Source organism: Argopecten irradians, chromosome 1, assembly GCF_041381155.1.
Source record: "Argopecten irradians isolate NY chromosome 1, Ai_NY, whole genome shotgun sequence".
Taxonomy (NCBI): domain Eukaryota; kingdom Metazoa; phylum Mollusca; class Bivalvia; order Pectinida; family Pectinidae; genus Argopecten; species Argopecten irradians.
Genome location: NC_091134.1, coordinates 10,738,039 through 10,762,350, shown reverse-complemented (window position 1 = coordinate 10,762,350; position 24,312 = coordinate 10,738,039). Strand labels below are relative to the sequence as shown.

The window sequence follows — 24,312 nt, the reverse complement described above, 5'->3', positions numbered from 1 at the left end:
TACATAAAGGTAGCAAATCTGTTGGAAATGCTTGCTAATACACAAGTATGGGGGCGAACTCCCGAGAAAAGACATTGATTATTTGTAAATTTTAGATAGTTTCCTGACAAGCGTAATACAACTGATTTTGACAATCGTTATCAAAGAGTCCGATCAGGTATAGATAAAGATTGACACACCTTTCTCTCTGAGTGTCCGGCTGATTAGGAAACCACAGATCATTGGGCGGTGCAGGGATACCGTTTCCATTACTCCATTTGTAGTCGTCGCTGGGCCCACTATCATAGTCATAACCACCAACCCACCAGCCATTGGACACTGCAACATCAATCTGTCCCATTATTTTTAGACTACACACTCTAACGACACATTGAAGCAAAAGTATGTTTTATAAGCGTGATCCCTGCATCATTCAAATTGCAGTGGAGTCCTTCAAGTTCCATGTCAATATCCTAAGCATGCGTGCGTGTTTTGATATAATTGTATTCTGATAAAAGACTTCCAAAATATCCATGGTATCAATTATGAGAAAAATTCTTATCTCACTTTTGCGTCCTTATTCATTCATTTTACTAAGCGTGTTTTTAGATAGAGTTTGACATGCAATTATTCTATCTTGAATGTACTTTGATTTTGAAGCTGTGTGCTTAAACATCAATAAGATCTGGGAGGAAGATATAACGGAAGCGAACCTTATCTATACGAATGGTGTTGTCTTTATTAAACAACTACCAAATGCTATTAAATGTGCACGAGCCTGCCAAAGACATTATGTGCCGTGTTTAGACTATTCCTACACGACAACGACAGAAGAGTGCCGAGGGTACGATGGACTGTCACATGACTTTATCAGCCAATCAGACACTCAGATGTGGAAAAGTAAGTATTTACAAAACATCGCAAACAATATTAGGGGAAAATCTAGCTATTAAAAACAAACAAATCTCATAAACTATTGGACTAGCTACATATTATTTGCTTACTGCTGCTTTAATGGGGCTTATTCATCTTTATTTTCACTTTGCGTTTTTTCGTTGTTACAGAGACTTGTCGTTTGTCTGGGTATACGTACGACCCCGCTTTCCGTGTGTGTATCCGTCTGTACCCCATTGCTCAGACCTGGTTCCAGGCTTTAGAAGCGTGTTATGCAGACGCGGCTCATCTCCTCATAGTGGACACGGTTGATAAAGTTCGGGCAACGGTCACAGGGCTTCACAAGAATATATTCGCCGGTTAGTAACAGAGACATGTCTCATTGCCCGTGCAACCGGAGAGAAACAAAAAAACAATATGTCAGAACATAAACCCCGTGTAACAGCTTTTGCTTTATTTTACGGTGAATATACTGCGGAAACAATGCTTTATCACCTATCATTAACTCCCAACTTTTCAATGGCACAAAAGTTAAAGTGACCAGTCGGGCAAGGATGGCTAAAGTCGGTAAAAATGGTGTGAATGTATCCAGTATAATTTCTTATGAAATAGAAAAATAAAATCTCTCGTCAAAATCTGTCTGCGTACAAAGAAATTTATTTAAACTATAGCAATCCTAAAACGTCCTCCCGGCTTTCATGTCCGTGGTTACATTTCCATGCAGCCTCGCTTTCAATGCTTTCAACTTTCTTTACTTTAATGGTCAGAACTGAGAAACGTAAGCAGAACTTGACCGTCGTATTAGTATGTGAGAACTTTTGGAAGGCCAATGAACGCATTGAGACTGATTTTCTTTGCCCGACTCTTCACTTTAAGATGTTTGGTCCTGCGAAAGTTTTTCGACCATATTGGATTGATTTTTTTATCATTTATTTTTTCTTAGATCTAGTAGGATAATTACCTATGACAAAAACATTTTGGGCTAACTGAATTCAAAATGGCTGCTTAGCTTTCATCTTAGATTTTAGACAAAATAGTTTATACAATACAGATTGCGGAAGTGTCCGACAGTACCCTGAGCTTAACTCGATTTGCCCTCTTCTACTTCCAGAATATAACTTCCGTTCACTCGGTTGTAGCTCTTCTAATTCTGGAAGCTCTTCCGTCTAAAGGCGGGAAGATCTTCCGAGAAGACTTCTCTTCTTAAGAAGAGCGTAAATCGATGAAATGAGTTCAGGTTGGTCCTTCAGGGAGTCATTTAGCGTTGCCAATCCTGACTCGTTCGTTTTATTTGTAGAAATACTCGTTACAAACATGCACCTACCGTAATCGAGTCTGCTTACTATTACAATGTGAAGGTCTAATATATTATGGCGTTATTTGTTTTTGATCCAGAAACTCATAAATGGTGGTTAGGAGGCTATGACAATGAAAACGGAACCAAATGGCTCAACAATGAGAACATTGACATACCTAGTGCTATCTGGTACCATCCTGCACAGCCGGACTGCGACTCAGAACAATGTATAAACTTGTACCTCCATCCTCTTGGGATAAATGACCAACAATGCTTAGATCTCATGTTCTACGCATGTCAGGAACGGAAATAAAATGTCATGTTTGCCATCCAGAATCACAGGGACTTGTAACGTAGGTTGTGAGAAAGTCTGCTGTGTATACATGTGTACTATATACTATATAAAAGGACATAGTATATAGTACACATGTATACACAGCAGACTTTCTCACAACCTACGTTACAAGTCCCTGTGTCCAGAATGGGACAGGGTCTGTCAACAATACGTAGACATACGCTGATATTTGTATTCAATAACCTTATTTATGCCAGGAGGTGAATAAAAACTCGTTGAATCATCTGCCATTATAGGACATATCAGCATTTTACTTTTTGTCCTCAAATCCATTTTTTCAAACCTGTTATTAAGTGATTAAACTGATGGGCATAATATACCAAGTACATCTGTGATATATCATTGGAGCTGTAGTTGCTATGGGAACCATCCTTAATATGTAAAAACTAGGAAATTGTAAAAAAGTCTATTTTGGCCCCTTTTCCTAAGCTTTTCATCTAGAAACCAGAACGCATTCTTGAACATTTTTTTTTATTTACACATTCTGAAATAATGTTAATTTTGTTCACGATTGCACTCTATTGTTTCTTAGACAAAAATCATCAAAAAATATGCAAAAAATGACACAATTTGAATTGCTTTTTTCATTTAAGCATTGAACGTCTTTCAGACCGCATTCATAGCCAATATGAATGCCAACTGGGCTGAGGCAAATTCCATGAAGCGCGTAGTGCGTTAGCTCTTCATCTTGAACATTCGTTGCTTATATTTACAATTTTATGATGAAATCCCAAGATATTATAATAAGTAAATAATTCATTATCGTCCAAGACAAAACAGCTATTTGAACAGCCACCTTCCGTGATCGCTGGCACAAGTATAACGTCACAATGATAATGACGTCATAATAAGCTGATACGGCAATTGTGACATCACAATTATAATGACGCCATAATTTATATTAAGTGGTTGGAAGTTTATAATCTTGTGAATGCCAACTGCCTTTTGTAAGGTTATGTATCTAGATGGGCCGCAGTGAAAATGTAAATATAAATCGATGAAATTCAAAAATAGTGACATCGATACTTGTAATTTTTTTTTCAAACTAATAAGTAAAATCAAAAATGTGTTAGTATTTGATTCCGCTGACTAATCAAGGTATTATTTTTCCAATGGGCCTTAACGATCAAACTTTATTGATGTGCTTATGACTACTAGTTTTTTTCAAAACAAATTCCTCAGCTTCTCCTATTGAGGCCCTGCCCCTCCTGCCTAGAGGGGGGGGGGGGTCAAAGCTATCATTTATACAAAATTTCTTCACATTCCCCTATTGGGCCCCGCCAATCCTCCTCTCCGAGTCAGAAAATCTGTTCCCTTCCCCTAAGAATGTTTCTGGTCAAAATCCTTAAAAAAAAGAATGACTAGTAGCGTTTTGAAGGAATTTTCCTCTATTTCCCCTATTGGGCCCCGCCCCTCAGGCCCCAGTTGGGCTAGAGTCACCAATTTTACAAAATCTGTTCCCCTTCACCCAAAGTGGTTTCTGGTCACATTTGATTTAAATCCAATAAGACCTTTATGACAAGTAGCGTTTTGAAAGAATTTAAGCTTCTTAGCAATTTCAAATGTCGGAAATGAAACCACGATCCGCGGGGGACCATAATGGTACAAAACACGCGTTTTTTTAGTAAAACGTAGTAACAAGTCACGTGCTTATACCTCATTCATGCCATTGGCCGAGAGTATGGGTAACTACATGTAGTAATCACAAGATTGTGTGTTTACTTTGACTTTGATTTCTCTGACATTGTATTATAGTATATATAATTTGGCCTTTTGACCAAGATTTTATTTTACTTGTGTTATATTTATCTGTTCTGAAACCTAAAGCAGGTAAATATGAATTTAGAATTTTATGAATTAAACCGAGAGTAGCCGATCTTCGCTGATCCTAGATTAGACGGTTAGACCGATTGAATTTGTCAATCCGCATTATATCATTTATAAATAGAACGTGGCAATGGTTATCTATGACAAAATAGTACATATGTGCAAGTTAAAATGATATGCATACAATATTAATAACATTTTGGGGTCTAAATATTTTTCAATAAATCAATTTCTCCGAAAAATGGCAAGCAAACTATCACTATATTTGGAAGTAAACACACAATCACGTCAGTGGCGTAGGAAGATGAAACGTCATGGGGGGGGCAAAGGTCCTCAATATTTTGTAACACCCCCCCCCCCCCCACCACACCTACAGGAGGAGATTAATTCAACTCCCAAACCATATAATATATGCTTTATGTACATTTTTCATATATCACTAAATTTAATCCTTGTACACATTTATAGACAGTGGGGTCGATAAAAGGAAATTAACGAATACGCAAATTGGCCAAATTAGCGTGTGAGCGTCGAAGGCGCAAGATTTTGGTGTTTTATTAGGGGTCTGAGGGTGACCCCCGGGATGAGTTTTATGTATTTTGATGATTTTGCGATCGCCCGAAAGCACGAGAAATTTGGTGTTTGGGGGGTCCGGGGGTCTCCCCCGGGAAAAAATTACAATTTAGAATGGCTTAGATGAGTTTTACGATGCATTTTGATGATTATAAAGCGTTCTTAACATGGTAATTTTTCGATTTAAAGCTACCTGCATTTAGAAATGATAATTGTGTCGTCATAACATTATGGAACCCTACTCGATCTGAATATACCGGCTTCACACCATCGGTACATTGTTGTGTAACAGAAAAAAATGAATTAATTGTCTCGCTAAGACATATAAACAAATTGATCTTTTAAGAGACATTTTTTAAATAGTACATAGAATCCCTTGATGGACATTTTTAGTCTAGTTTGTGTGTATTGAATTTTTACAATTTAAGGTTTGACATTATGTGCTTGAACCTTTTAGGAAATGCGCCGCGCAGCGGAAAATTTTCTAGAATGAAGTACGAAAAATGTGCAGGAGGACCCTTTTTTCTTTCAAATAAGCTTTTTTAGAAAATTTCAGTCGGCGAAAATGGGGGGGGGGCCAAAAAGACATGTTTGCCCCCCCGTCCTGGGGAACGCCCCCCCCCCCCCCCCCCCCCCCGCTTCCTACGCCCCTGCACGTGGTCACTAGTTACCCATAAAACAATTCGGCTGTATCTCCATTTGCCCACTTTTTATAATCTGATAATTAGCAGAATGTTATGACAAGGATTATAGTCTATTTCAGAGAAGTGAACCTGGATTTACCTGTGTTTTACCTGTGAATTTCACCTGTGCTACTGTACTTATTTCATAAGGGTATCATTTATGCATAACATGTACATGCATGGAAATCTTATTACATGGAAACATCTATTAAAAACATAAAATTAATATTTGGTACTAACTTCAAAAGTTCTTTCTATCTTTTTGACAAACATATTATACATACATACATACATACAGCTACATTAAACTTCATCTACATATATACATGAATGCTAACTAGAAAAATAGTTTATGGTTATATGTATCATACATTTTATAATATATATATAGGCTCTTTTCATTAGAAATAACCTTTTTGACAATTTTCTGTAATAAAATGCAATTTATCGTCATTTTTAGGGCCCCATTCTGCCGATTTGATGACAAAAGTCTCACTTTTACTTTCATATTTGGACAGGTGCAAACTATCCGAAGTAGTATATATTATAAAAAGTCATCACTAGCTACAAAATTACCGTTTTTCTCGGAAAATTGCGTGTTCGGACTCGGAGGTTTACTGCTTATAAGTTAACGAAATTTCAAAATCAGAAAAACTTTGAACAATTTCTCTCTGTTCTTCAGTTAAAGTATGACATTCTCATTCTCTCAAACAATTTGCAGTTTGCAGAAGTCTATCTTCTGTATAAATGCTTAGATTTTTATAGTGTGATAAAAGTGATGTGCATATATATATATATATATATATATGATAAAAGTCAACGACTTTCCTCTTGTACATTCACCATTTCATGATGGCTCTTCAGGAGTAGAAATGTATATAAATAATAAATGTATTATCAAATTATGCAAATTTACAAAGTTTTGCAGGTTACTGTAAACAAAAGATATCTTAATTAATCCAAATATTGCATTCTGACTAAAAAGTATATTTAATTTATTGATATCTCATACTTAGTAATTATTTCATGGAGCATATTTTATCGACCATTGAATGTTTCCAAAAAATTGCGAAAATATCATCCTGATGACAAATAGCTGGATTTTCTCAATGTCTAACATACAAATATATACAACATAAACATATTGGTGTGTATTTCTCTGGCGATGGTCACTGGTTGGATCATGTATGGCCTACAACTTATGAAACGGCACCTTATCTAAAAAAGATGTTGTCCTTATCTTTAACGATTTAAAGTCTTGTTTATTGTATTATACTTTATATATCTAATGAAATACACGTACCTATGATGGCGTACAGGGGACACTATACATGTCTATAATTGTATCTATCTTGTACGTACAGCATATATATATATATATTATCTTGTACATATGAACAACTTAGTATATAAACTTGTACGTACAAGATACTGTAATAATTTGTAAGATATGAAGTTGTACGTACAAGATAATAATTTGTAGGTACAAGATACTAGGTTGTACGTACATGATACAACGATGTACGTACAGACGTACAAGATAAGTGTTTGTGCATACGTACGTACAAATGTACACGATACTGTAACAATAGATACTAAAAAGATACTAAGTTAAACGTACAAGATAATAATCTGTATGGACATGATAAATAAAACTATATATTGGTCCTAACAAGCTGCCGTATATAAAAGCATTATATGTGCTTGTATATCACTGTGTATATGACTTTAATACATTATGCTTCAATATTTCCATTTGAATGTGTGCAATTGTGTTACAACGAAAGTTGTTTTGTATCAATACTTAGTCAACTATTTTAAAAAGTAAAACAATGAATTTACATGACTTTCTCTACAATTTTAATGCAAATCATTGAAGGCAAATACTGAAATAGAATACAAATCCAAATAATACATGCAATAAACTTTAAATTAATGGTTTCGAAGCAAAATATACTTTATATAAAATATACCTTATTAAGAAGGTTTACAAAAAAACACTTTAAATGACCAATTACAAAGAATATTGATATGAAATTGCAGACTGCCACATTTGAAATAGCCAAAGGTAAACCGTTGATATTTCGTTCCCACGCAATAATTATTTCGTTCCCACGAAATAATTATTTCGTTCGAACGCAATAATATTTCGTTCGAACGCAATAATATTTCGTTCGCACGCAATAATATTTCGTTCGAACGCAATAATATTTCGTTCGAACGCAATAATATTTCGTTCGAACGCAATAGTATTTCGTTCCCACGCAATAATATTTCGTTCCCACGCAATAATATTTCGTTCCCACGCAATAATTTTATTTATTTCATGTCCGCTCACAGCCACCGTACATGAATGAGGTTTAAGCACTTGACTTGATTTTACTACGTTTTTACTACAAAAAATAGATGCAATACATGTTAAACTGGTGTCCCCAATGTGTAGTGTGTACCTATAGTGTGGCCTTTGTATATTGTATTTGTAATAAATAGTTAATTGTTAAAAGGTCTTTTTTGTTTTTCCTCTCAGCAGACAGACAAGCGAAATCTACACCTATATATGTATATGTGTGTAATATGTACTGTGTCGATATACGGACACCTATGTATATGTGTGTACTATGTACTGTGTCGATATACGGACACCTATGTATATGTGTGTATTATGTACTGTGTCGATATACGGACACCTATGTATATGTGTGTAATATGTACTGTGTCGATATACGGACACCTATGTATATGTGTGTATATGTACTGTGTCGATATACGGACACCTATGTATATGTGTGTAATATGTACTGTGTCGATATACGGACACCTATGTATATGTGTGTAATATGTACTGTGTCGATATACGGACACCTATGTATATGTGTGTAATATGTACTGTGTCGATATACGGACACCTATGTATATGTGTAGATAAACGGACACCTATGTATATAATAATGTGTGTAATGAACATTTTTTTTATTTTAATCAAATTATTCAAAAGGTGATGATACGTATAGTAATAACGGTAAGTTAATACTTTTGCAACTCTACAAAATTATGGATCACGTTTTACATTCCCATTTTAAAAATTGAAAGACGTTTCAGAAAGGTCATGTCCCGTTCATTCTCCACTAATTTGCATGTTTTCAGAAATGAAAACATAAAATATGAAAATTGAAAACAAAGTTCTTATTTATTGTCATTTGTTTGGCAAATATCTCTACTTTTTAAATTCAAAAGGGCTGGCTCCTATCTTTACTCAAAGAAAAGTTATTATTTTTACAGTCAACCATCATAATTTGGTAAAGAACAGATACGTGACTTTGTTAAAATGAACTAAATTGAGGTTTGTCATTAGAAATGCCACAAAATATACATTTTAACTGAATTTTTGCTTTGGTTTTGGACTTTTCTTTCCATTCAAAGCCATTTGTCCGTCTCAAAAGCAACTTGTCTTTTTCAATTGCAGTTATGAAAAGTTCATTTGTGAATATTGTTTTGAATGATTCATAAGTGTGTTCGAGTAGTTTCATATAAAAATAGTACCAAAGTATTTTGTTTTTATATTTTTCCTTATTATCAAACTGTAACTTTATCTGCATCAGTACATGTCAGTAATTTTGTATTTGTATAAATCACAAAATACTCTATAGGACATTAAAATCCTACTTTAAAAAGTAACGTATATGTTACAACATACTTATTCTCGCACCTCGGACAGGGAAATCTCACATGATACCCAGTGCTAGATTTTTCTATCTCGTCCGATCTGTCTGGTACCTTTACGCGATTTTTGACGGAATTTTACACTATTCATGTAACAGTCCGCGCATGTGACGTCATACTCTCGAATCGATGACGTCACACGCTTCAGACAATCAATATTACTAGAAATATGTACATTCAGCATTTGCCATGCATTGTTTGGTTGTTGTTTTTAATGATTAAAATAGTATGTACCGATTGATCAGCTTTTTTCTTTGATATAACCGAACTATAGTTTTACGCGGAATGACTAAATTCGAAGCGCAGATGAAATGGTCAATCGGCTTTGGACCAGGAGGCCCAAGACGGGATAATTTTACTCTGAATGCGTTTATAGATGGTTTTATTATATCTTAGAGGCACGAGAAAAAAAAATCTATTACCTTTAAGTGATAAAGATCGGGTTATCTCAGTCTCGGGCTAAGATTTTGTAACATCCCAACCTCGGCTAACGCCTCGGTTGGGATTATGTTACAAAATCTTAGCCCTCGACTGAGATTACCCGATCTCGATCACTTACAGGTAACAGATTTTATTAATATATGACTGTAGAAAACTGACAGGATTATTATGTTTTTCTATTTCATAAATTCGTCAAAATGCATCAAAGAAAACGTACTTATCAGCAGTTTCACTTCTCTGCAATACTTTAGATGATTTTTGCCTAAATTAGCAGCGATAACGTATCTGTTCTCTTGGTATAGGTCTTTATGAAGTATTAGAAAATAAACGAATTCAATAACACGAATCTGCTTCAAAACTTGTAGTCAAAACTACAACATCGAAATTATCAAACGATAGATCAAAACTATTGAAAGTGGCGTCGATGAAGGGATGATTATGTTTGTACCATATTGGTAACGTATCTGTCTACACCGATTCCCATTGACTGCGAATGGTTTCGGCGTTCTTGTCATTTTATTGGGAAAAAAAACGACCCGCACGGCTGACAGGTAGATGTGATAACTCAGGATAAACAGTTCGTCTAATATCATTGGCCAACGAAACCTCACTTGTCCTTTGTTGATGTTTTGTGACATGAGGAAAAAGAATAATTCATTGTCATTGTCCTCGCCTTCCTTCACCTGAGAAACGTATCAGTCTCCGTCATACTTGATTGCCACAAACAACCTTAAACTTACATTTTCTGACCATATCTAGTCTGAAACAAAAAGCTACAAATGAAACCAAGTTCACTCAAATTAAGGTATACGTACAAAAGTACAGATCCGTTACCAAATATGACAGGTACGTTACCAAATAAACAGATACGTTATCTCATGTTTATATATATCACATTACCGTATCATTAGTATAACAAACATTCTAACAATATCTGGCTATAAATGTATTTGAATTAGTCGATGTAACAGTATTTTTATTGGTTTTACACTAAATATTAGAGTTAACGGTACATCTTTCATCAAACAGATACGTGATCTTTTATACCAGATACGTTACTATTTTGATATGTGATTTATACATTTAACAATTAATTATATACCTAATAGCTTAATCAATACAGCTAACTAGTGTTAGGAATCACGTGATTATTATCAGAAATGTATATATGGTGTCGTTGCGTAACATGTATATTTTCAAGATTAGATCGCACCTGTCCATTTAATTGTTAATGGGTGTGTCCTTGTCATAAAGGTAAAAGTTAGTATACATATTAAAGTACATTATCACGAAAAAAACGTGGACATTTAATAATACATTAATTGTGTACATAATTTTATTTGTTTGTAACGTATCTGCCAGCATAGTTTGTGACAATGATAAAATGAGTTATATAAAAAATATCTAAGCATTTTGTGTGCCATTACTTGTCTGTTCTCATTGCGTATGATAATATCTATGATATGATAGAAAAAAATGTAACATTTACCCATTTCCTTAGTCACAGTTGATTTACGAAATACATTATAGCTGAAGAGGACAGTCGAAATTCGTCACGAGAGCCATATTTAATGTGATGATGAGAAAAATCTTAATTGGTCAGAGGAACAACACTTGATTATTTTCGAAGATCAATCAATATGTTTTACGTGTGAAACAAACATGATATACAAACATGATTTTTAAGTCCCGATATTGATAGAGGACACTTAATAATGCAATTTGTACATTTAGTGGAGAATGAACGCACAGGAGTTTGACGTTCTGTCAATAATATATAGTATACATATATAAAAAATACCCCTATATACTATACAAAAACACCAGTGTTTTTATATAGTATATAGCGGTATTTTTATATATCTGTATACTATATATTATTGACCATACATGTATGTATAAAATATATGGCCTTCCGTCTGCAGAATTCACTAAGGCCGTTTTCGTTTATTCGGAACAAACGGTTCGACCGTTTGTTAAAGTAATTATTTCAAGTATAAATCCTGACGGACCTGCAGTTTATGACAGGTGCCTGTGAGGGCTTTGTCAAAGATCGTCTGGAATCAATATAAAATCACCAGGTCCGTCTTTAATTCATAAACGAACAACTAGGTTGAAGTTGTGGGTTCAGGTAGAATCCGTCCCAGTAACTTATTCCTGACTTTAGTATATACGTTAAGCGTCCGTTAACCTCGATGAAAACAATACTCCGTCAGACCGGCTCTTTACTTCCGGCTGTAAACATTATGACACGTTGGGTTAAAAGCAGGATTAGTATTTAGTAGGTGAGTATATGTGACGACTTTTAAGACAAGTATAAATTCTTATAGTACATAGATATCCTGTAATTTTATAACGTTGTGAATACCTCAAATCCACTAACTTTGGCGGGTAACTTTCCTTTCTGAATCCCTGAATCCGGAGTCCATCTGGTTAATAAGGAGGCCGTACTATAGCTAACATCTGTTGATCTTGTGTTGTTTTTATAAAGCATAGATATATAGACTACACAATAAGGTTCCAGATAAGAAAATAAACTTTCACACAGGAATGCAGATCTAATTAAATAAAGTGGATTCAAGTAATCAAGTTTAGGTCCTTGTGGTCATTTCATTCTGTCTGTGAACATGAGTTTGACCTGTTGACGTTTTGTCAATAGGAATATACATGTCTACATCTACATCTACCAAATAATCGACCTACTTCATCATATTGAAGATCATGTAAGTTTAGTAACAATCTAGGTAGAGTGCCCCTATTTATAGACCTTTGCATTGTATGGCTATGCAGACCTTATACATAACAAAACCGTATAGAGTGGATACTTTATGTTTATGCTATAAAACGACACATGTAACATGTTTAAGTTGATTACTTGCAATTCCTTGTGTATATAAAATATATGTACATATGTGTCTAAAGTCAATAGGATTATAAATCTAACACAGAAGTGTGACTGTAATAAAAGTAAAGGCTTAAGGATCTAAAATGGGCCTGCCATATCGATAAGGAATTTTCTTATACATTTACCTGAGGATGGCCTATGTTACATTATGTATATCTGAAGGAAAGATTTTAAATCTAGTCAATGTGATATCATATTCTGCCAAGTGCAGACCAGCCAGAATCTTTCATGTTGTTTGAGAGTTATAATATGACGTTGGCAAACCCACCTTTGTTTATATTTTCTCCCTTATGGAAAAAAATGATTCAAATATTTTTTTTTTTATTTTTAGTTTTTTTAACACTAAAACGCCATCTATCTGTGCTTAGTCTGCATCAAAATTGAAAGTGCTATCAACAATTCATGTCTTGGTTGTGTAGAATGAATTAATGATGTCACATAAGGTGTTTAAAGAACATGTGAGCTTTCTTTTCCCTACTTATCTTGAGAAATTTTCACTGAAAGTAGTAAACTTACACTTATACATGTATTCAAGTATTTTTTTTTTTTATATTTGCACTTTCCTGTTTTTATTTTATTTTAGGAAACCAATTTCTAAATGATTAATGATGTCCGAAGTGTAGAGAACAGATTGATTTTCATAGAGGAATTAATCAGATTCCAGTATTAATTACATCAAATATTTCATCATCACAAATCTAGTCAAGTTAAGACAAATGGCTCCGAAAAACAAAGAAAGTGACGGAGGACGTAAGCGTCATGTTGGACAGCACCGATTGGTGGATGTGACGGACCCAGAGTCTGAACTCTCGACCCCTCACATACCTCTTCACACGACAATTAGACAACCAGACCTGGACGAGATGGAGGATGACAAAAATACAAACCACAGCCTAAAGGGAGACTACTCCAATATCGCTCTACTAATGCTGCTGTACATTCTTCAAGGTATCCCATTAGGCCTAGGTGGGAGTATACCCATGTTGCTTCAAAGTCAGAATGTCAGCTATAAAGAACAAGCCATTTTTAGTTTTGTATTTTGGCCGTTCAGTATAAAACTCCTGTGGGCACCTTTGGTGGACTCACTGTACTTTTCTTGGTTTGGACGTCGGAAGACTTGGCTGGTACCCATACAATACCTCATTGGACTATTTATGTTTGTACTGTCGATCCACATCGATGATTTGATGGGAAAGACAGGACATGTTGTTAATATTTATACTCTGACTGCCGTTTTCTTCATGCTGAATTTTCTTGCTGCTACACAAGATATTGCTGTAGATGGTTGGGCATTAACAATGTTATCAAGGTATGTATTTTTAGTTAAGGTAATAATGCATTCACCATACCAAAAATTAACACTGATATTTTGTAATAAGTCAAGTATCTAAAAGTTTTGCAAACGTTTGTCTCATCCCGAACAGATTAATTCTCATAAAAAATGAAATGGGGAAGAGTTTGCTGAAATGGGGAAGAGTTTGCATTGCCTGCGGCCGTCTTGTCCTGGCTCACAACACCTCATTACATCTTATTGTGTTCTACCCGTGTAGGGGAAGCCTAACCATTGTGTCGCACAGGCATTTCTTGTTTTAAATCATCATTATGTAATTATCATTTCAGACGTAACGTTGGATGGGCCAGCACCTGTAACACCGTAGGACAGACTGCTGGGTATTTCCTCGGGAATGTCTTGTTCATGGCTCTTGAATCATCTCACTTCTGTAATACCTACCTCCGGTCAGTCCCATCTGATCAAGGCATTGTTACTCTGTCATGTAAGTTATACATTATACAAATAATGACTCCAGATGAGGTTAACATTTAATAACTCTAATTTTGAAACTTGAGGTTATCAAGCCCAATCATCTCTGATTTCTGCTTTATCCCATACAGTTTTGACTTTAAAAGTATTTATTTTATTGTTAATTTGATGCCAAATAAAGTTCCGTCTCAATGCGTTACCCATGCAATAACAATTTTTTAGGAATGCTGTTTAATTAAACTAAACCATGGTTACAGATTTCCTTAGAATGTGGGGGGTTGTGTTCGTGGTCACGACTACGTTGGTCTGGGCCCTGAAGAGAGAAGCGGAGGATCCCGAGGCTGATTTAGACCAAGGTGTTGTAGGAACGTACAAACAATTGTTTAACGTCATCAGACTACCATCTGTCATCTCCTACGCCATCATCATACTCACAGCCAAGGTAACATGAGGGACAAATACCCATGATTACACTCAGGATAACATAAAGTACACTTACATCAATTCATACTCACAGCTGAGGTAACATTAATGACAAATACCAATGATTTCTCTCAGGATAACATTTTATAAGGGACATAAATTCATACTCACTGCTGAGGTAACATGAAGGACAAATACCCATAATCATACGCCGCATAAACAAACTTTTAAAAAAGGACTTGAAACATATTTTTCATAGATAAATATCTTCAAAATGCCAAACCAATGCTTACAATTTACAAGATACATATGATTAAATGTTAAAACAGGTGGGTTTTTCTGTTGCTGACTCTGCCACAAGTCTAAAACTGATAGAATCTGGTATGAAGAAGGAGACGTTGGCATTGTTTGCTGTTCCAATGATTCCAATACAGATCATGCTGCCACTGATCATAAGCAAGTTTACTGCTGGTCCAAGTCCGATGGCGGTGTTTCTCAAGGCTATGCCAGTTCGGTACGTAGATACTGTAAATGTTCCTATTTTAGTGGGAATAATATTTTAGCACATTTCACTACTGATCGAGTTTGTTCTTGACCTTCATACATGTAAGCCATAAGGCTACAAGTTTAATAAACAATCAACAAGGTCATAGGTAGTGTTAGAAATCGGTTGAAATTTCATGGTCGGTCATCAGTTTTGTTTAAAGAATCAATAATCAATTAAAATTGATTATTTTTTTCCTTGATGAATAAACAAGTCTCATATAAAATTTCCCTCTAAGACTTACGATTGCGGGGCTTCGTTATGCTGTCATGTTTTCATGTCGCTTATTTTCTTCACAAATCATGCTCATCTGAATGTTTACATTACTACTTATTGCTGATGCGCTCTTCAATTCGTCTAGGCGCTTGAAATTTGAAATTATATGAGTGACAACCACACACAAGGGAATGTTTTTAACAAGTTGGCTATGGGTTTTTTTGCATGTTTTACTGATCAGCTAATTTTATACTTTGGTTTATCATGGTGTCGGAAAATTCTGACGAAACTCGATAACAGATTTCTTACTCAATTAATTGATCAAACACCTCAAACCAATAATATTCAAAGAACTTGATTAATCGGAACACCACTAGTCATAGGTGTCATTGGGGTGTAGCATACTGGTATGAAGGATTACTAAGTTTATTCAAATGAATGACCTGGTCCTCCGTTGAAGGTCACAGGGGTAAAATAGACTGAAATATATTAACAACTTATCGTCAATAACTAAGAGACTTAGATACCTGACATTAGGCCTGCATCTTGCTTAGATGAAGGGCTACCAAATCTGTTCAAATTAGTTACCTTGACCTTAATTCAAGGTCACAGAGGTCAAATTGGCTTAAATCTGAAGACAACTACTTGTCAATAGCGTGCTGGGAGAAAGGGTTAGGCATTTATGAACTTAAATATTGTATCTAATGCTAGGTTTACACTATGTTCCCGGCGGCCACGGCAGCCCCGTTTCAGACCACCGTGGACAAAACGTGGTGACCGCGAGACAGCGCAGAAGGACGTGATAGACAAACGTAGGCGATCGTGAATACCGTGGATGCCGTGCCAGATTTTTAAACTGTCAAAAAATTTGCCACGGCAGTCACGGTACAGATGGTGAACGCAACAGGACGTAATAAAACGGGATTGATGTAACAAAACGTAACAGTGCGTACGAGGCCGTAACAAAACTTCCAGACGGTCCGTGGTGGAACGGGCAGCAAGCACGTTCCCCGGAATCTCACGGTGATTTCAAGTTTTGTGACGTTCTGTTGATTTTTTTCCACGTTTTCCCACGATTGATGCAGATTGGCTGCACGTTTTGTCCAGGTTTGTCAAGGTTTTGACGGCAAACCAAGGTGAATGATAGCCGTTTCGATGCGTACTGTCAAGGCACATCATGGCTAGTAGCGGTTGAAAGTCCGACGTGATACGGCGTGTTGCGTCTTATTACGGTCTTACGTTACAAGCAATATATGATGGAGTATTATTGCTTGGCCTGGTACATATTTGCTACTTCATGGAGTTATTTGTATTAATAAATAAAAAAAGTCATTATCAAACACATTTAAACCATCAAATTACACCAAAGATATTATTGCATAAGGCAGATTAAGTGAGAACCATTACAGAAAAAAAATATTTGCGAAGAAACACTTGGCTATAATAATTATAATTTTGTAATTAAAACGTGTTTGAAATGACATTTTCGGCAATAAATATTGTTTCATTTGCTCAAAAAAAGCCCGGCATCAGACTTTCATCCCTAGTAAGCCTTGGCGGACCGTGAAAAACGTATCGGAGCTTGATCAAAACGTGTAAAACGTAGCAGACCTCATCAGATCGTAACAGGCCTAGAGAGAACGTAGTGGTATCCTTGATAGACCGTGCTTAAGCCGTAGTGTACCTTTAACCTCCGGGAACAGCACTTTTCCCTATATCCACGGTCCACCACGTAATCCGTAAAAGACCGTGGCAAAACTTCACAAGACCTAGCTTAACTTGAATACAGAGACAAAAATAGCCAAAATTCCACGGCGCACCACGTTTCGGGCAAACGGGGCTACCGTGGTCGCCGGGAACATAGTGTAAACCTAGCATAAATCCAAATTATATTTTTCTTTTTCAAATCCAACGCATCAACTTGAAAACACACCATAAATTCCATTTTCCAAGATTAAATGTACAAATACAATGTATAACAATTGTACATTTCAGACTGTTGTTTGGCTTATGGTATGCCTTCATCGTGTGGTTGTCATATCGTGTCCAGGTTACCCCAGGGGAATTCCCAGTCTATTTTTATCTTTTATTATTAGGAAGTTATGCTCTGCATCAGGTAATTATCTAAATTAACATGATAGTTGAAGTTCAGTTCTTTAATTTTTACACCTTTTTTTCCTTAAGTTGAAAGTGGTTAATTAAGCATAATTTCATTCAGTTGCAGAATTGTAAAGAAATGAACATATTTACACATCATAAGATTGTAAATTAAATTATAAATAATATGCTCTTCTAAAGAAAGGTGGAAATAACCATGTAAACATCCTTTGTATGGGATAGACGGTTACCAGTACCATATGATTTTTTTTCTTTTCCAGGTTTCATTATACAGTATGTTTGTAGCACAAATGGCCTTCCATGCTAAAATTAGTGACCCTGCCATCGGGGGCACATATATGACTCTGCTCAACACCTTAGCTAATTTAGGTAAGTGTTAAATCTTATTGTAATTGGATTAATACCGTTATACTATAGAGATTGATGCTATATATCTGTATCTCATTCCCAATCTTTTAATGTAACATGTTTTCAAGAAAGCAAAACAAATTTTCCTGATGATCATCAATTACTAATTTTAGGAATTTGTCAGCACTTGAATTATCCTTGAAGTACATTGAAACAATAATATACCTATTGTTAACGGTATACATACATTGAATATATCTTTATTTAATGTTTGACAGGTGGGAACTGGCCCGGGACAGTGGCCCTATGGATGATTGACAGTCTGACCTGGAAGGAATGCCAGGGCGGTCCTGGCTACTGCGAGGACTCCACAGAATCAGAGGTAAATAACATGGGGAAGCTGTTTTGTAATTTTTCGGTTCATTTCATATTATAATTCTTCTCTTCAACTGTTTTCATCTAGGGCCTCACTTGTCTGAGCTCCAATTTGGGGTAGGGGTAGGGAGTAGGGGTTTTGAGATTGTCATCTTCATCAGATTTAATGAATTTATTGAAACTTAATTAATTTTTTGCAACGGTTGTTTTTTCAGGCATGCACTTCAGGAGGAGGGAAATGTGTTATTACTACGGACGGCTACTTTATAGAATCTATTGTCTGTGTTGTTATAGGCTTTTTATGGCTTTTATGGAGAAGGAGGAAATTACATCAATTGGACTCCCTCCCTCAGTCAGCATGGAAGTGTTCATGATCTATCTCATCAAATATTCTGTGTTCCACTTGCTGTCTTGTGATAATAAAACATCTGTTATGTCTCATACACAAATAACACAACAACAACAAAAAGAGAAAAAAATATCCTGTTTCAGCCTCACACGCTACACACATCAAAGAAGAAGTGTTAAAGCACAAACTGAATTATCTTATTTTTCACGTATTTATGGTAAAATTAGACTCTTTGAGAAATTGAATGTACTAAAAAAAAAATGATAAATATTCAGTCTTTCTGCCAGATAATAAACAGCAGTTGTTTGTTTTAGGTATGTAATTAATGGATTAGGGTAGCTAATAACAAGTCTCTAGGATAGAAATCTTCTACTAGTAATATATTTTCTGAAAATTCAAAGATGTCTATAAAACAATGGTAAAACCGCCACAAATCTTTCTACAAACTTAGGAAACACCAATCAGGTTAAAATACAAATCCTTATTCTCTCTCTATACATCATGTACTATAAGACTCTTTCATATGTGGATATGAAGGATAGGGATATTCTACCCGGGTGTATTCGGGACCAAAACAGTCGTGACCAAAACAAGTGGTTGTTGGTCATTTACCGTTATACATGTGGTCGCTATGGCAGGTTTAACTGTGTATGTTATCAAGGTCATATTGATGTCATTGGCAGCAATTCTCCAGGTCTTTGTTTTTTATATTCTTTGTATGCAAGGAGTTACTGAATGACAATTAGGATATGTAATTTCAACTAAACAATATCATTAGATGATCATTTTGAAAGCATGCAATTGAATTGCTCGATACAACAAAATTCAAAACAATTTATGTACATTATAAAGAAATATGACATATTCATGTGATGTAACGATATCAGATCGGTTATGTTAGTCTTTGAGATTTTAAGATGCATAAGCATGTTGTTAGATATGTGTTCATTATATATAAAGACAGTGGAGCCATGATAATGTGTACACCAATAATCCAGAAACTCCCAACATGGGAAGAAATATCCGGGAACAGATTTGATTATTGATCAAGTAAATGGAATCCTACAGTTCAGGAAATTCCCAGTCCGGGCGGTTTGGGCTGGGGAGGTAAATGTATGGAATACCGAGGGTCCACTATACATGATATTGGTGTTGCATTGCTATAAACTGGAAAAATTGCAGATTGTTTAAATATGATTTTATTATGTCTATTTTCATGTCTTGTTTTGTTGATTTATTTTTGTATCTAGTTATCATTCACTATATATTATAGAATATGTATTGTTCTAACTTCAATAGTTTTAAAGATATTTAAAAGACGCATTTATCATTAAATAACATCAATTTTCATCAAAAGAGTATTTTGAGTAATTTCTGATCAAGAGTTTATATGAAACATCATGTATTTATAGGGCTAAAATTATGTAAACAAAATTAATCTACCATTTTATTCCCCAATAAACTCCAAATATTGTAGTACTCATATGTTACTAGATATGATTCCATGTCAAACTAGCATTACATACTGCAGGCAAACTAATCACCTTTCCTATTTATTTCAAAATTTATCAATTTAGCAATAATAGCTATCAAGAAGTGAAGTATTGCCACAGTATTATTAGAAACAGGTATATGAGTCCTAGCCAGCTGTATGCATTCCCATTTTAACTTTTTTAACACTCCTGTCATTTATATAGTTACAGGAAATATGTGAATCTGAAACTTCCTACAGGGGAGATAACTTTCTACATGGGAGGTTACTCCCCACAGGGGAGAATACTCTCCTCAGCTTAAGCGACAATCCATCCAATTTCAGGCCTGGCAAATTAATCTAATATTTCATTATCTAGTAAGTGAACTTCTTCATATAATGTTTAAATTCTTTGCAATATGGACTAATAATGTATTTAGTTAAAATAATTATTTGAATTAAAAAATTAACTACTGTAGAATTGAACTGTTTTATGAAGGTTTTATAAGTTACCTAATTAAGGTTTTGATTATTGATTTTCTTTGTATCTGTGTTATTATTGTTTAGATTTGTATGCTATATTTAACTAGTTCTGTTTTTAAAAACCTTTCTAGGCGGTAAAGAAGTATAATTATCATTTTAGTCAATAATTTGTTATATTGATTAAGTTTGCTTTTACAAAGGAATGGTTGAGTTTCTGAGCAAAATGTCACAAAATATTGTGTATACATTAAAAACAAACCAGATAGCTCACTCTATCTGATTATTAGAAATTATTACATTGCATACCAAAAATATATTATCTTGCATTAAATGTTAAACACATTGTTATGAATTTTAATACTTTTGAATCACATTGTAAAGGCCCAGGAATACACAAGCTGTTTGGATGAGAATACTAGAAAGTATCTGTAATGCCATCATACATATAGATGTTGTTTAATGTTGTAAGATTATGGTCCAGATCAAAACTCATGAAATAAAATCCTATTAATGAATTTTTGATTTTTAAAAGTGTTTTTGCAGACAGTTGTGTTTGCTGTCTTATTCAGAATCCGTGAAGACATACTGTGTATTTTTCTTGTCAATCCAAAAAAAGTTTGTGCATAATATTATAAAATGAATAACCAAATAATTACAGAAAATGCGAGTAGAAATAAAATACAAATACATAACATAACGCACTGCTTTTTATGACCTCACTCATTTGATGTAAGGGAGGACAATAGCCGTAGAATTTACTATAATATGTAGTATGCAGAATAAAACACTGACAAAAATTATTTTACAATTGATTTGACATTGTGTTCATAAGGGTGGTGTCTTATTACCATTTGGCAATAAATTATTTTTTAACAATTTATTTCAGATTGTTTTTGGAGTTCATCAGGGTGATGGCCTATGACCATCCTTTTTCTTGTTTAACATGCACCTCATATAATCCTGTTGACATTTTTCAAAGACTTAATCTTATGTCTAATATAACAACTTTGATACTGTCAATATGGTGTTATAGTGCCCTGGTGGAGTCTTTAATAATGACTTTAGGTTATGTACAACATCTTCGGTCGTAACTTAATTTGATTTAACAACCATTTTTAAGTCTGTGATTATTTTCTCATTGTTACAAAAATGTGCCCTAATCACGTACATATACTGAAGTATATCCAGAGTGTCAGTTTCATTTACAAAGTAACATTGGCTTTTTCATTTGGAATAATAAAAATAAAGTATATTTTTAAAACAAATGTAAGTAATTTTTTATCTTAGCATACACGGCAATCTCCAGAGTGCAGAGAGAATTCATAATTTATTTTGAGAGGTGTGTTTGGTAATGGTGGGGTGCCTTTGAGAGAATAATGCCTGTATTAGACAGAGAATAACTCACAAAGTGAAACCCTGACTGCCACCTGTGAATATTACTAATATTACTGTAAAAGCTGAATTTCTTGGTTTGGTGATGTGCACTCAATTCGCTGCACTGTACAATTGTAGATGTAAATAATATCATGATTTTTTGTAGTACTGTCAAATTTCACTTCGAGCTCTTTTTAACGTAGTAGAATTTAAACCTATGCACTTTAAGAAATTGTAATTCTCAAAATATTGTTAACTTTTGGTGGTGAAAAACATTAAAATCTCTTCTTGATTTGTGAGTTTGAAAATTACGGCACATACATATGTACATGTATGGCACATACATATGTATATGTATGGCACATACAAATGTATATAGGTATGATTTTAAAAAGTTGACCTTTACATAGATAACCTGTTACAATAATAGCTACGTATATACGTATCGGTCTGCTTCATCTATGACACCATTTTACCATTACAACTGAAATATTTGTCAGTTTCTTTTAACACGTCATTTTGATTTTCCGAGTCAACAGTTACAAGAAATGACTCGATTCCCGGCTGCGGATCTAATTTTATGTCTCGCTTGATTTGGACAATTCTGTAAACGATCGTAAATCTAATTTTGGCAGCTGTCAAAAAGCGCTAGATTCTCTTACATAATAGTCTGTATACCAGACGTAATTTGTCCCGATTCTCTATATCTTTACCACCTGTGAGCCGACCGGATTTAACACCATCTCGGAATGATTTGGTCAGAGACAAAACCAATTCGAATGGCAGGGTTTAGACAGAGATCTGCCTGTATAGTTATTGCATGTTAAACGTTTTAGTACCAGCGTAAAATTCAGCAACTATGACACCATGTCGATTTTATTATAAGAACTTATTCATGCGTAATCAATTATCGATTCCTGGATCTACACAACAAGATATGCTCTCAAGAAAATCCTCATATAATGATACCTTGATTGTTTTGCGATGAGTTTCCTGTTTTTTTAGATAAAATACTTGTTTTAATATCGAGTTTCTTTGGGAAATGATAGCTACATGTATATGTAGACTTGTACGCGTACGTCTCTTCTTGCACATGAAAACCCAGTAGTAAGAGTTATTTCCCTTCAAACTGTCTCTCATTTGGCTCACTCCAGCTTTTCGTGTTGTGAACGCTTTATGAACTTTAATGGACAGCTAGCTAAAAAGGGCAAGAGTTCCACTATACTGTACAAGAAGACACAACACGTATTTGCCAAAAATTAATATGTCTGTTTAGGGTTACATCTGCAAAAAAAAAAAAAAAAAAAAAAATAGGGTCGGTAGGTCGGGAGGATTTTTTTAGTGTCTTTCACTCTAAAATAATGGCCGAAACCAGAATCTGAGATAGAAATCCCTACATTTATTTTTTGTTTTCGTAGAAAAATGGGGGAAAATTAGGGTCAGGGGTAAAAAATTAAGGTCGGTCGGGTAATCCTAAACAGACATATTATTTTTTTGGCCTAATGATGAAATTCCAAACACGTATTTGAAAATTAATGAGAAACGGATTGATTCAGTCCGAACTATGCTCTTAATTTTCCTATTTTCTTTCTACTTTAAATTTTACTAATAAGGTTTTGTGTTGGTTTTTTCACAGACCTTATTGAAACACGACATTGAACCCGTTAGCTATTGTATTTCTTGTCAAATTAGGAAATTGCGATTATCCAATCTACAGTGCTGTACGCCTGAATTCTGTTTGTGGCTCGACCTATCCGTCTTTCTTACTTCTTATAAACTCAGTCCTTACTGTCGTCAGCTATGTCGCGTTGTCAGCACCCCCTCCCGTCCCCAAATTCCCTGTGCGGTCAGGCGAAAGTACCGGAGGTCTATAACGAGAGTCTTACATGTCATGTGATCGTCAGTAACGACAATTATTGAAACCCATTGACAGGTGCGAAAGTGAACTTGGTTATGGAAGCCCGATTCGAACAATACTTTTTATTGCTTTATCAAATTTACATTTTAATCATTTGGCATATTTTCATGGATCTCAACGTCTGTAAAACGATTCTGATTTCATTTCGTTCAGTGGGGTTCTTTTTCCTAAAGAATAGCTTCCCGCATTGGAAGCTATGGGACTCGCAAATACTTTAGTACACGGTGACACATCTTATCCCGAAGTCCTAGCTATGG

The 24,312-nt window shown here is 34.9% G+C and overlaps 2 protein-coding genes across 2 annotated transcripts; both read left to right on the top strand.

The window, feature by feature from the left end:
• Positions 1–620: 620 nt before the first annotated feature.
• Positions 621–2,572, top strand: LOC138323379 (uncharacterized). Its single transcript, XM_069268369.1, has 3 exons — positions 621–879; positions 1,044–1,232; positions 2,269–2,572. The coding sequence occupies exons 1-3, from the start codon at positions 621–623 to the stop codon at positions 2,481–2,483; spliced, it is 663 nt and encodes a 220-aa protein (XP_069124470.1). The 3' UTR covers positions 2,484–2,572.
• A 9,396-nt stretch (positions 2,573–11,968) lies between these two features.
• Positions 11,969–22,429, top strand: LOC138317363 (acetyl-coenzyme A transporter 1-like). The gene is made up of 9 exons (XM_069258978.1): positions 11,969–12,054; positions 13,258–13,983; positions 14,295–14,449; positions 14,694–14,878; positions 15,189–15,373; positions 17,615–17,735; positions 17,998–18,106; positions 18,364–18,467; positions 18,676–22,429. The coding sequence occupies exons 2-9, from the start codon at positions 13,391–13,393 to the stop codon at positions 18,832–18,834; spliced, it is 1,611 nt and encodes a 536-aa protein (XP_069115079.1). The 5' UTR covers positions 11,969–12,054; positions 13,258–13,390; the 3' UTR covers positions 18,835–22,429.
• The last annotated feature ends 1,883 nt before the right edge of the window (positions 22,430–24,312 follow it).